This window comes from Salvia hispanica, chromosome 4 (assembly GCF_029641045.1).
Source record: "Salvia hispanica isolate PSC_SH4W2 chromosome 4, Shi_PSC_v1, whole genome shotgun sequence".
In the NCBI taxonomy this organism is placed as follows: Eukaryota; Viridiplantae; Streptophyta; class Magnoliopsida; order Lamiales; family Lamiaceae; genus Salvia; species Salvia hispanica.
Genome location: NC_142695.1, coordinates 23,207,510 through 23,219,772, shown reverse-complemented (window position 1 = coordinate 23,219,772; position 12,263 = coordinate 23,207,510). Strand labels below are relative to the sequence as shown.

The 12,263-nt window shown below is 32.9% G+C and overlaps 1 protein-coding gene and 1 long non-coding RNA gene across 5 annotated transcripts; both read right to left on the bottom strand.

The window, feature by feature from the left end:
- Positions 1–64: 64 nt before the first annotated feature.
- On the bottom strand, positions 65–2,255 carry LOC125197035 (phenylcoumaran benzylic ether reductase POP1-like). Of its 4 annotated transcripts, none has more exons than XM_048095729.1 (6): positions 2,134–2,255; positions 1,677–1,934; positions 1,424–1,558; positions 966–1,203; positions 449–652; positions 65–367 (listed from the first exon to the last, which is right to left on the bottom strand). In XM_048095729.1, the coding sequence occupies exons 2-6, from the start codon at positions 1,857–1,859 to the stop codon at positions 201–203; spliced, it is 927 nt and encodes a 308-aa protein (XP_047951686.1). In that variant the 5' UTR covers positions 1,860–1,934; positions 2,134–2,255; the 3' UTR covers positions 65–200. The 4 variants fall into 4 exon arrangements, with proteins under 4 accessions (XP_047951686.1, XP_047951684.1, XP_047951683.1 ...); XM_048095727.2 differs by having other exon boundaries at positions 1,677–1,942; positions 2,098–2,226; XM_048095726.2 differs by having other exon boundaries at positions 2,098–2,226.
- Positions 2,256–5,372: 3,117 nt separating this feature from the next.
- On the bottom strand, positions 5,373–6,653 carry LOC125197036 (uncharacterized). The gene is made up of 3 exons (XR_007171983.2): positions 6,524–6,653; positions 6,288–6,424; positions 5,373–5,722 (listed from the first exon to the last, which is right to left on the bottom strand). It is a non-coding gene; the product is annotated as an uncharacterized LOC125197036 (long non-coding RNA).
- Positions 6,654–12,263: the final 5,610 nt, after the last annotated feature.

The following is a 12,263-nucleotide window of genomic DNA, read 5'->3' as shown; positions in this document are numbered from 1 at the left end:
GGTGATATATACCCAAAATCTACGCAATCACCCAAAAATAAGCTAGTGACTTGACATGCCATGGTTGCTCAAGTAACAAGGAGACTTGATAATTTGATATCTAATCTCAATATCCACACAATCACACTTGAATTTACTCAACTGAATTCACAACTCTTAAGTCTGTCTCACACAAAAACAAACGCTTTGCAAGTTATAATTCAAACATATTGGTCAAGCATCTCATTGACTGTGGTATACTTAACATCTGGATATAGCTCCGATGCCTCAACTCCAAACGACGGCTCAATATCAAAGTTGGTCTGATCTCCCTTTACATAAACAGAGTGCATTATGCCTAGTCTCACATTTAAAGGGGATGAGGCTTCTGCAAAACACATAAATTCACAATTCAGGGCATTCAAAACATCTACTAGACTAGATTGAGAAGCAAAGCCTATATTTTCACCTTGGATGTCTTTAAGAACTTGCTCCTCCGGAACATACACCCGTTTGAGTTTTTTGCCTATCTTGTTCTCCCACAACGTCGTTATGTCATTCATGGAAATAGTATTGGCAACTGGTCTGACGTAGAGGATCTTATTTGATGTTCTTGGATCATCCACAGCTTTGATGGTGTAAGTGGCTATGTCTTCTTCCTTATTATATACAGCTGCAACAAGAAAAGGGAACATAGGAGTGTGATTGATAATCAGGGTTCAGAACTACGCCATCACCCACTTCGTCTTAGAGTTCGAGAAATGAACAACACATCTTGACAGACCAAGAACTACGACATCACCACTTCATTTAAGGGGCCAATGAGGTGATCATATATCACTACGATGCACTTTTTCTATGGTGATTGAAATTCCCTAATCCTCCCTACCTCTAAGCAAGGGTGAATATTTGACTATACACAAAATTAATTTGAAGGGATAAAATGATCCAACAATGAGTAAATAAAAGGCTTCACTGGTAAGTACCTTTCATGTTCCCATCTCCTAAGATAACAACTTTGTCTCTTGGAGGATTTGTGGCATCCAACTGACCCAGTGTTCTAATAAACACACCAGCGAAGAAGTTGCACGAGACGTAAGTATAAGGAACCCCTGCTGCCTCCACAACACGACGGAACTGAGCTTTGTGTTGGAACACTGATGTTGCCGGCTCAACAGAATGAACGCGGTCAACATCATTTCCAAATTCCGATGGAAAGAATCTCTGGATTGCCATCAAACACCACGAAAAATCATGCACATATCCGTCATAAAAGAACGAATCCAATCTAACACCAATAAAACTATCACTCTACACAAGAGTAAAGGAGGCTAAATGTTCATTATGATTTGCATTAGTCAATAACAGAACTAAATGTGAATTCCACATCAAATTCAATTCAGAAATTTTCATACTGCAGATTTGTTATGCAGATCTAAGGTACCTTAACATTACCAGCCTCTTTAATAGCAGCTAGAATCCGATCCTGATCATTCAACTGAGCGTATCCAACGGCTGATATCACCACATCAACTTGTTTAATTGCTCTCACTAAGCTCTCGTGTTCATACATATCTCCCTACACCATTTTTAGGTAACCAAAAATTGAATTCAAATGTCAATAATTATGAATGTATAGAAACTGAATACAAACTACAATTGAAATTAAAAGTAAAAAACGTGAGAATCGAGCTCACGTGTATGAAATTGACGCCGGAATCTGTGAAGCTTTGGATTAGTTCAGATTTTTGGGGCTTAGAAAGAGTGGAGTCTCTGATTAAGACGAAAGTAGGGTGAGCAGCGGCGACGGCGGCATGGACGATGAATTTTCCGATGTATCCAGTGCCGCCGATTATGAGAATCTTACTCTTTCCGGTCATTTTGAAGGATTCGAAGGCGAGTTGGGGAGAAGAAATATTTGTTTGGTTGTCAAGTGATAAGGCGATTTCTCTTTTCTGCAATACTTGAAATTAATAATACCAGTAAAAATATTGATTACATCTGCATTCACACGACTTGCAATTCAAATTCTCTCACAATAAAATATACTAAATCATATCTAATTATACTAACTAACACAAATTAGGCTACAATTTGAAGATTCAAGTGGAATCTCACCTTAATTTAGCTCGAATTAGGATTAGGAACTCTAACCTTGATGGAGGGTGAAAGGAGTGTGTGACGGTGGAGCAGTGACGGCAACGGAAGAAAGCGGTTTCACGATGACGAGGATCAACTAAATAAATTGATGGGCTTGAGATGGGCTTTATCTCAATTAAGGCCCAAATATATATGTCATACTACTTATCAATTTAACTACTTAGTGTGTTCCCTAAAATTCAAACAGTTTAATTTACTACTATCGTAAAAATTGTCCCATTTTTTCATTTCGATCCATTCCACAAAGTTTGTCCCATTTCATTTTTTTTACCATTTTTGGTAGTGGACCTCATATTCCACTAACTCATTTATACTCACATTTTATTGTAAAACTAATATATAAAAATAGGACCCACATTCCACTAACTTTTTCAACTTACTTTCTATTAGATTTCTTAAAATCCGTACCCGGTCAAAGTGGGACAATCTTTATGGGACGAAGAGAGTATTATAATAGTGCACGATAATAATTAATCAATACTCCCTCCGTTTAAAAAGTAAGTAGTTTTTTTTTTTATTGTCTCAAAGTAAATCGTATTCCTTTTTAATAAGACAAACACACACATATTTACAATAATGAGCCCACAGTGGCTTGCAACATGGCACATCCAAATTTTATAATTTTTATTTTCATAATTACTCCGTTTACTTTTTTATTATCATTTTTGTGATTTCCATCACTAGATGTCATATTTTATTTTTATTATTCACCTTATGCTTCTTGTCCCTGTTCGTCCCTTGGGGAAGTGGGAAGATATGATGACAATTCTTTGGCAGATCCTTGCTACTCCTATTCTACATTTATTCACTACTCTCTTGGTGTAGTTTTGCTTATTGAACTTCTTATAGTACATGTTCCTTCACTAATTGGGTAACTGCACTTCTTTACAGGTTTGAGGAACATGGGATGGAAGTGCAAGAACATCCGAAATAGTGGACAAAAGCACGGACTAGCGGTTAGAGCGTGAGGTCGTCCACTATTACGTTAGGCTAACGTGACGGACGTCCCGAAGTAGGACAAGTGCTCATCTGCGACCTAGCACCGTTAGCCGATCGCTAGCTAGTCCGCTATTGCACGGACACCGATCGGCTAGCCGATTTTTTTTTTTTTTTTTTTTTTTATTTATTTATACTCTATTATTTACAAGTCATTGCACTTCATTTTTTTAATATTTGATAAACACCAATAATTAAAATGCATTAATCATATTTGTCAGTTTATTTTATTGGCTAGGGCGTCGGCTAATCCTAGTGCTAGCCTATTATTGTGCTATGGTTAGTCCTGATGATGTGACAGACTGCGGTTAGTCCTAGTGATGTGGCAGAAGATATTTTTTGTTAGTCTTATTGCTAGACTATTGGTTAATCCTACCATGGATGCTCTAACAAGAGGGCTGCTCCCGTAGTTCCATTTGAAAGATTGTGGCTGTGAAAATAGAGGGAGAGAGAAGGGAGGATTTGCCTTCCTCACTTCTTTTGTAATTTATTACAAGTAGTAATCTTTTCAACAAATCTCTAAGGTCATGTTTGATCGTCAGGATTCTGTCTTGCAAAGTAATCTGATTCTTTAAATTCTAAATTCATGTGCTTGTTTTGGTTTTAGTTAAACCGGGAAAGTAATAAGAATCCGAGAACAAGGAAAGTTAGTACAACTTTCCAGGATTCTAAATCCTAACTATTTTTAGGTATTATTTTTCTCAGTTTTAGGATTCTTACATATTTAATGCAATATAGTCTAGTTTTATTATTATTATTATTATTATTATTATTATTATTTATAATGTATTAAAAATAATTTAAAATTAGTACTTAATTTCAGTTTAATAAATAACTACGATTAAAATGATCATAATTATAACTATATTTTATAATATTTCATAACAGTAATTAATAATTTATTAAATAATTAAAATATAGTTATATAATATAAATTGTATAATAAATAATAATTATTATATTTTATAAATTAATAATTAATTAATAAAGTTGTATTAAAATTTTAAATTTTAAAATTTATTCAATAATAATAATAATAATAATAATACACTCATATTTATTATTATAATAAATGAGTATAATATTCTATGTGACTATAATACAATTATATTATTATATATTGTGATGGGCAATCCATACTTAAACTATCCATCATAATAATAAATATAATAATATAATTATTATTATTTGTAATTAATAATTTATTGAAAAATTTATTTTATTATTGTTTTTAATAAATAAAATGGTAATAAGTATATTTTTAGTGGTGTTTAAATTAAAATTTAAATTTAAGATCTTGATATTTTTCAAACACATGAAAGTAAAGTTACTAGGAATCATTTTTTCCAGGTATCATTTTCTTTGCCAATTTTACTTTCTCGTCAACCAAACATGGCCTAAAAAGTACCAGCTCGTGTCTTCTTGTTTCTAAAAGATAAAGGGACTTGGAGTGTAGTGTGTGTATTGTCCTTTCCCACGAAGTGTATGTATTTCTATAGGGAGGCGTGTAGCTTCATATGCATTCCTTTATGCATAACTTTTGGCTCTTGGTACTTTTGTCTTTTAAGATATTTCTATAATGGTTGTTTTTTAAGGGCTCGTCTGGTAGCCCAACAAATATTAACACAAACCCAATGAAAATGGTGTTTCATGAATGAGTGGATAGAGTTGTAGGTTGTTTGGTTCAGGCCAACCAAAAATTATAGCCTAGTTTCCTTGGTTTGGTTGAATTAGAGTATGGCTGAAACAAAATTTGCTTGACTAAACTACCCCTCATCACACCTTCTTATCCATCATAAATCATAATCCCAAACCTTAACATGTATCCATGAATTTGTTTCCCAGGATCAACTTCAGCTTGCACAGCACATGCAACAAGCATGCTGACGAGGATCACCCCATCTGGAGTTGTCGATCCACTGTTGCATACTCACGAAACAAAGCTAAAACATCCTCATATCTCTGCAGCATCACATAACCAGATATAACAGCAATCCACATCACAAAATTCCTCTCAGCGGCCAAATCATAAAGGCTCCGTGCCTCCCCCATCTCATCTCTTGCTGCATATCCCACAATCATTGAGATAACAGCAAACAAGTTCCTCATCCTCCTTGCTCTAAGAACACAATCAGCATGGAACACAACAAGTTCCATCTCCAACTCCTAAAACCCTCAATCACAAACTAGGAACATCACACACACACACACACAAAACAAAATCAATTCTTGGACCTTTGCTTAACAAATGAAAACAGACAGAGCACAAAATGCCTTAATTATTTTCCATCTTTTCAACACAAACTCAGCTACTACCATACAGTAAACTATTGCATCAGAAAAACTAAAATGGCAAAATTGGTATAAAAAAAAAAGAAGAAGAAAAAACCTACAAGCCGAGGGAGATTTCTCCAAGTGCCATGTCCATTCTATGTGATAAACTCAACAAGAATCTTGTCCTCCTCCAGACTCCAAGCTCCTTTGGTCACTCCCTCTCTCTCACAACATGGCTTTCTTCCCTTCTTCCTCGGTCATGACTACCGCGGCCTCCATCTCCTTTCTCTTCCTATCTCGGGGGTCCTCCATCCTGTAATGGAAACTCAGTACCTTAAACTCAAAGGAGCAACACAATGGAATTCGTGGTGGCTGCCTTAAATCAATTGGTCATTACTTATTTCCAGAAATGTGATAAGTAGGTAAGTAAGACCGAATAACATAATGCAAAAACTAGACTTGAACATTGGAATTTTATTCAAAACAATCCCAATTTGTAGCAATGAATACACAATGCTACATCTAAACCACACATATGACGAGTATTCAGAGCTGCCCCATCCGATGAAGCTTGTAAAAACTGAAAATCTGCATTCCAAGCTGTGAACATGTATACAGAGGGAGTAAAGTGTTCATCTTTGGGTGAATTTACACAAATCCATGCTGAAAAATCAACATCACAACCAGAAAAATTGCAAATATTCTACACAATCCGAACATTTTGACAGGGCAAACAATGCATATACGGCTTGCATAATAATCGGCCACCCACGAAGGGTCAAAATTGACACCAGATTTCAACCCAAATTCAAACAGCAACAGCAATTGCATAATCATATCTACCAGAACAAACCCAAAAACCAGAAAATTCGACATACCCGAATGAAATTGGCGGCATTGATACCGAAATTGAAAATAGGCGGTCACCGGATTGGATTGTCGGCCGACTTCGAAATTGGGTAAACGCCTTCGCCGGCCCCTGAAGCTTTGCAAATTCAAACGGAATAATGTTCACCTGCAGCGGTGGACCAACAAAATACGTCAACTTTCAGAGGATATTTTTGTATAATTGGACTCCCAATCGGTGTTAACGGCAGAGTCGTGAAAACTATACCACTCCCTCCTCTGATAGTGCTAGCACAGATCTGCCGATAGTAGTATGTAGAACCTGGAAACCCGCTTGGAGTATGCCGGGTCGGCCGATTGGAGGGGCTGCTACCAAACGGGAGAATTGCCCTGAAAGAATGGTGTTTCTGGGCTATTTAGGGCTACCAGACGGGCCCTAAGTATTAAGAGCATCTCCTACGGCGGACGTCGCGATAGGACGTCGCGAAAGTCCGACCGGACGTCCGCCGCTGTGGGCGAAATGGTAGGACACGCCCGTCCCATTTGCCTGTCGGATGGGCTCGCCTGTCGGCGTCCGACCGGACGTCCGCCATTGTGGCTGGGTCGGACGTCCCGGTCGGACGTCGGATTAAGTTTGTTTTTTTTTTAAAAAAAAAAAAACTCTATAAATAGGGCTCGTTGAACTTCATTTCATTCACACCCTTGTGTTGACAAGTTTCTCTCTCTAAACTCTATTTTCAAGTATTTCTAGAATGGCTAGTAGTCGTGCGGGTGGTAGTGGCGGAGGCGCTAGTGATAGTGATAGTGAGGATGAATTGGATGTTGCTATGTACGCATGTATCATTTTGCACAACATGATTGTCGAAAGTGAAGGTGACGAACTGACTCAGTGGACCAACGAAGATTATACGGGTGCCGGTCCAAGCCACGGCGTGGCCAGCGCGAATGTGAACATGGGGGTACCTCATGGAGAGGTTAAGCGGTTGCGCGCATTTGCCGACATGCGACAAAGAGATGCCCATATTCGACTTCAGGAGGATATCACCGAAGAGGTTTGGACGCGGAGGGGTGGACGTTGAAGTGGTTAATTTTTTTTATTGACTATGTAATTTTTTTTTTCGAAGAATGTATGTTTTTTTTTAATGAAATATTCGCTTTTCCCCGTTCGTATTCGTGTCGAAATTTTAATTCCGTAAATTGAATAATTGTGAATTTAATTTTATTGCGGGAAGTTCTAGTGCAATGGGAAGTCCTAGTGATGACGTGGCATGAATTTTGTATGGGAAGTCCTAGTGGAAGTTCTAGTGGGAAGGGCGCCACTGGAGATGCTCTAAATTCCTTGCGCTTATCTTCCAACAAAAACAAAGTATTCATATCATTCAAAAGTCGACCATCGATTACAAAATGACACGGCTTCTTGTAGAGCTTTAATATACTAAATCCGATTTATCTCGAAAAAAGGGATCGAAAATTTAGAGCGTCACATTGGTCCACATAACAAATTAACAAGGCATTATCAGTTTATCTTAAAAGGAAATAAACTGGGCCTATTTATAAGTTATAACAATGGAATCAGTTCTCTAATGTGTTTTAGAATAAAAATCATAACGATAAAAAAAACAAAAAAAAAATTGCACCACCTACTTAAACGAAAGGATACTACCTTTGAATTTAACCATAAAAATACAAGACAGAGATCATGATTTCACGATATCACGAAGCTATGGCGAAGTTTCGTCCATTGTAGGAATATGTGTGAGAGAGAGAGGAAACGTTTTGTCCTTACTGCTTTTCAGTTTCATTATGCGAGCCAATAAAAATAAAATTGTTAGTTAAATTAAATAAGCATAAACCAATAGATGTTTACCGAAATGGGAAACTTTGAATTTGTTATTGTACCTATCCGGGCAATATTATATTCGTCCTTCAAATCTGGGGGAGATCATATATTCACAAACTTTTGAAGAAATATTAATTAATCCCGGCCATTAAATTTTACTATTATAATACTCCATGATGGTTATAAAAAAATATTGCATGCAAATGGTGTGTTATATTAAATTGCTAATTCAAATTGCTAATTCTGCTAACTCATCAATATATTATATTTAAAGTATTAGTACGGTGACATTAAAATGTCAACACATAATATCAACGCATTATATTGAAGTTCAATAAAATTATGTGTTGACATTTTAATGTCATCATATTGACATTTTTAATATATTGTGTTGATAAGTTAGCAAGTTAGTAACTTAACAAAGTTAGCAATTGATCACACCCCTACGTACAAAATAAGTGGTATAACAAAATAGTCATTATTGTATATATATGGTAAAAATATAACACATACCTAACATTGTAAAAATTCTTCATATAATAACTTGCAAATCATTTCAAAAACTAATGCACGATATATTAAATTAAAAAAGAGTGAACTACGTAAATGGTATTTGATCTTTCACTTTCGCACATAATTGATACCTATAAATCACATTTTTGGTACCTGGTGTGATTTTCACCCCAAACTACCTTCTAAACAAATGCATTTTCTTATTTGTGTCATAGAAGATATTTTGGACATACACACTAGTAGTAGTTAATAAATAATTATAGTATATTATTAAATTATTATTATTATTATTTATTATTTTATATTAAATTAATAATTAATCAATATAGTCTTAATAAAAATTTGAAATTGTGAATTGTATTCGTAATGATATCAAGAATTGAATATTTTTAGTTAGGTGTTTCAACCCTAAAATGAGTATAAAATAATTTAATAAAAAAATATTCAATTGATTTAATTACTTTAAATAATTAATTTAATTAAGTGTTTTGTTCTTAATTTATATTATGAATGCAACTAGATGTATGTATAAAACGCTAAAAAGAAAGAAGAAAAAGAAGAGAAAAGAAATAAGAAGAAACATAAACTAAGGAGAAAAAAGGAAGGAAGGAAGGAAGATAAAATACTAAAAAGAAAGAAGAAAATGAAGAAAAAAGAAAGAAGAAAAAAGGAAATAAGAAAGGAAGAAAAAGAAATCACATATTTGGTAGGAGTACTATTTAATTGAAATTTCCAAAAATATCCTCCATAACCAAAAATTCACATGTTTAGTATCTATGATTATTTTTGTCATGAGATACTAAAAATGATATAAAATAAAGAATTAAATATCATTTATATGCAAAAGCGAGAGATTAATTACTATTTAAATAGTAATTAGCACTAAATTAACTACTAGTACTACAATGTAAATTGTTAAAGGATATTATTAAAATTGTATTCTCTCCACTAACGTCACTTGCATACAATCAAAATTTCGGACAATATCAGGAAGGTGCTGCGAAATTTCGTCTGTTGTAGCCACTCTTTCTCATTATTAATACTCTTTATTTTGCATGCCAATTGAATTTTATACTTGCTATTTGGAAATTAATTAACGATTGAGCTAAAAAGATGGTTGATAGACCTATGAGTTTATCTTGTCCATAGTCCCTGAATTTTTAAAATATCGTCAGACATCTCTAAACTAAGAGTTTATCTCAAATTTAATCCTTTTGCCATTTTTTATACGAAAATACCCTTTTAAGAATTTGAGCAATTTGGTCTTTCTACAATTTCTAACATTTTAAATCTGATATTATTTCAGTGATGTACTAAATCTGATATTATTTCAAAATTATCATTCTTGTTCCCTTTTGTCATCCTTCACTTTGTTTCTTTATTTCAATATTAGATTTAATTTTATAAAATTAAATTTAAATTTCTATTTTTAAATATCAATAAATTTTTATTAATTATTAAAATTATTAAATAAGAAAAAATAATAGTTTTAATCAATATTTGATAGTGTCTAATATTTAATGAATAAGGCATGACGACGCCTTAGTTTTAATCAATATTTAATAGTTTTAATCATAAATAGATCATATAACACGATTTATTCTGAAATAAATATGCATCTAATGTAAGACTAATATAATTTTCGTTTATTAATTTGAAAACAATCAAAATTAACTAGAAAATTTCAACAAAAATACTCCAATATAAAATTTTTAGTAGTATCAAATTTTTAGTTAACTTCATAATATTTAATCACAAGCAATTATAACAACAGAGCGAAGGCTAAATAGAATAGCTCTTATTTTTCCATCACGATTAACTATTATTTTTTTGTACTTCTTCAGTTTAGATGAATATTATATTAAATAACAAAAATTAATGATTTAATTAATATTTATAGTGTCTATGAATTAATAGTTTAATTAAATAAAAATTATTGATATTTAAAAATTGAAATTTAAAATTTAATTTTATAAAATAAAATCTAATGTTGAAATAAAAAACAAAGTGAAGGATGACAAAAGGAAAGAAGAATGATAATTTTGTAATAATATCAGATTTAGTAAATCACTGAAATAATGTCATATTTAAAATGTTAAAAGTGAAAAAGACCAAATTGCCCAAATGCTCAAAATGGTATTTTCGTATCAAAAAAAGGACCAAATTTGAGATAAATCCTTAGTCCAGGGATATCTGACGATATTTTTAAAGTGCAGGGACTATAAGCGAGATAAGCCCATAATCCAGGAACCATTTTTTTAGTTAACTCTAAATTAATAATGCCACACTACAACAATTAAGCATAGATAGAAAGATTTATCATGAAATCTTGCAGATATTAAATCAGTAGATGGGTGCAATATGGTTCTGAATAAGTATCACTAATAGCTATAGAATGGATTCATACTTATACTATAATAATTATATCGAAATCTATAAGCTGCTCGATGACCATATACAGAAATCTATAAGGTGATTTTTTTATGTCCAATTATAAGCTTTGAGTTCTAATAGTTGCTAAATAAATTAATAAACATGCCAAAAAAAATACTCCAGGAAAAAGTTTTCACCCAACTTAGCACTAATCTATGATGATGTATCAAATAATGCAATGAATAACTAACATGGTTTGTTTTATAGTTCAACACCTCATTTCTTAATTATGAGATTAAGTATGAGATTAGAGGTTCGCCTATGTAAATGGCATAAACAAGTTAACCAATCAATCTCTTGTTGCGTCAGTTGGAACCAATATACAAAGTAACAAATAATTATTTATATACTTCAAATCAATGTGAACTCATCTTATGATCCTATCTATATGCGCATTAAAAATCAGTACGTTTTCAAAATGTGAAAGGAACCTGAGAAAATTGCTTTCTTCTTTTTTTGTTCAAACAAAGGGATGTCATATCATGCAATTAGAACTTATAAGCTTATCTTACTATAATTTTTTTTTCTAGTAGTAGTAAAAGAACAAGAAACCATGATAGATTAGAGACCATTACAGAGTACTCTAACTAAAATACTTCTCAAACAAATTAAGAATACAATTGAAGAAGTTGGTTGGAATGGTGCGATGAGTTCTACATTAAATAATTACTTCCTCCGTCCATCATCAATTGTCACATTTTGATTCGGCATGAATTTTAAGTTAGAAAATTAGTTGAAAAAATTAGTAAAATATGAATCCTGTTGAGAATAATTTAGTGAATTATGGTGATCATTATTTTTCAACCAAATTTCCTCAAATTTTCATAATAATTTTGTTATTATTATATTGTTAAATAAGGAAAGAAACGTATGAAATAATCTTATGTTAAAAAATGGGACCAGCTAGTGTGCAGTGTTACATTCTTTGAATAAACACTAGTTGCACCACTCATGCCTGCTCTCTAATTTTCTTCTTCGAGAAAATAGACAGTATTGCTTGGATGAAGGGAATTGACATTCTAAGAATTTTAGAATATGATTAAAATAGAAAAAATTTATGTCAAATCATCTGGCGAATAAGATGCGTTAAGTTAAGTACTTCTATTCAAATTTAAGTCGTTATTCAACAACATATAGAGCTCAAATCCAAAGTCAGTATTATTTATGTTATTGAATGTATTTTAATAAAAGTTAAATTATGGCAACTTTATTGGGATTGGTT

Bases quoted from the DNA above. Each gene is read 5' to 3' on its own strand.
- LOC125197035 (XM_048095729.1), bottom strand. From the start codon at position 1,859: ATGACCGGAAAGAGTAAGATTCTCATAATCGGCGGCACTGGATACATC. The intron at 1,559-1,676 runs GTGAGCTCGATT...AAAATGGTGTAG, and splicing joins CCGGCGTCAATTTCATACAC to GGAGATATGTATGAACACGA. The intron at 653-965 runs GTACTTACCAGT...TTCTTGTTGCAG, and splicing joins AGGAGATGGGAACATGAAAG to CTGTATATAATAAGGAAGAA.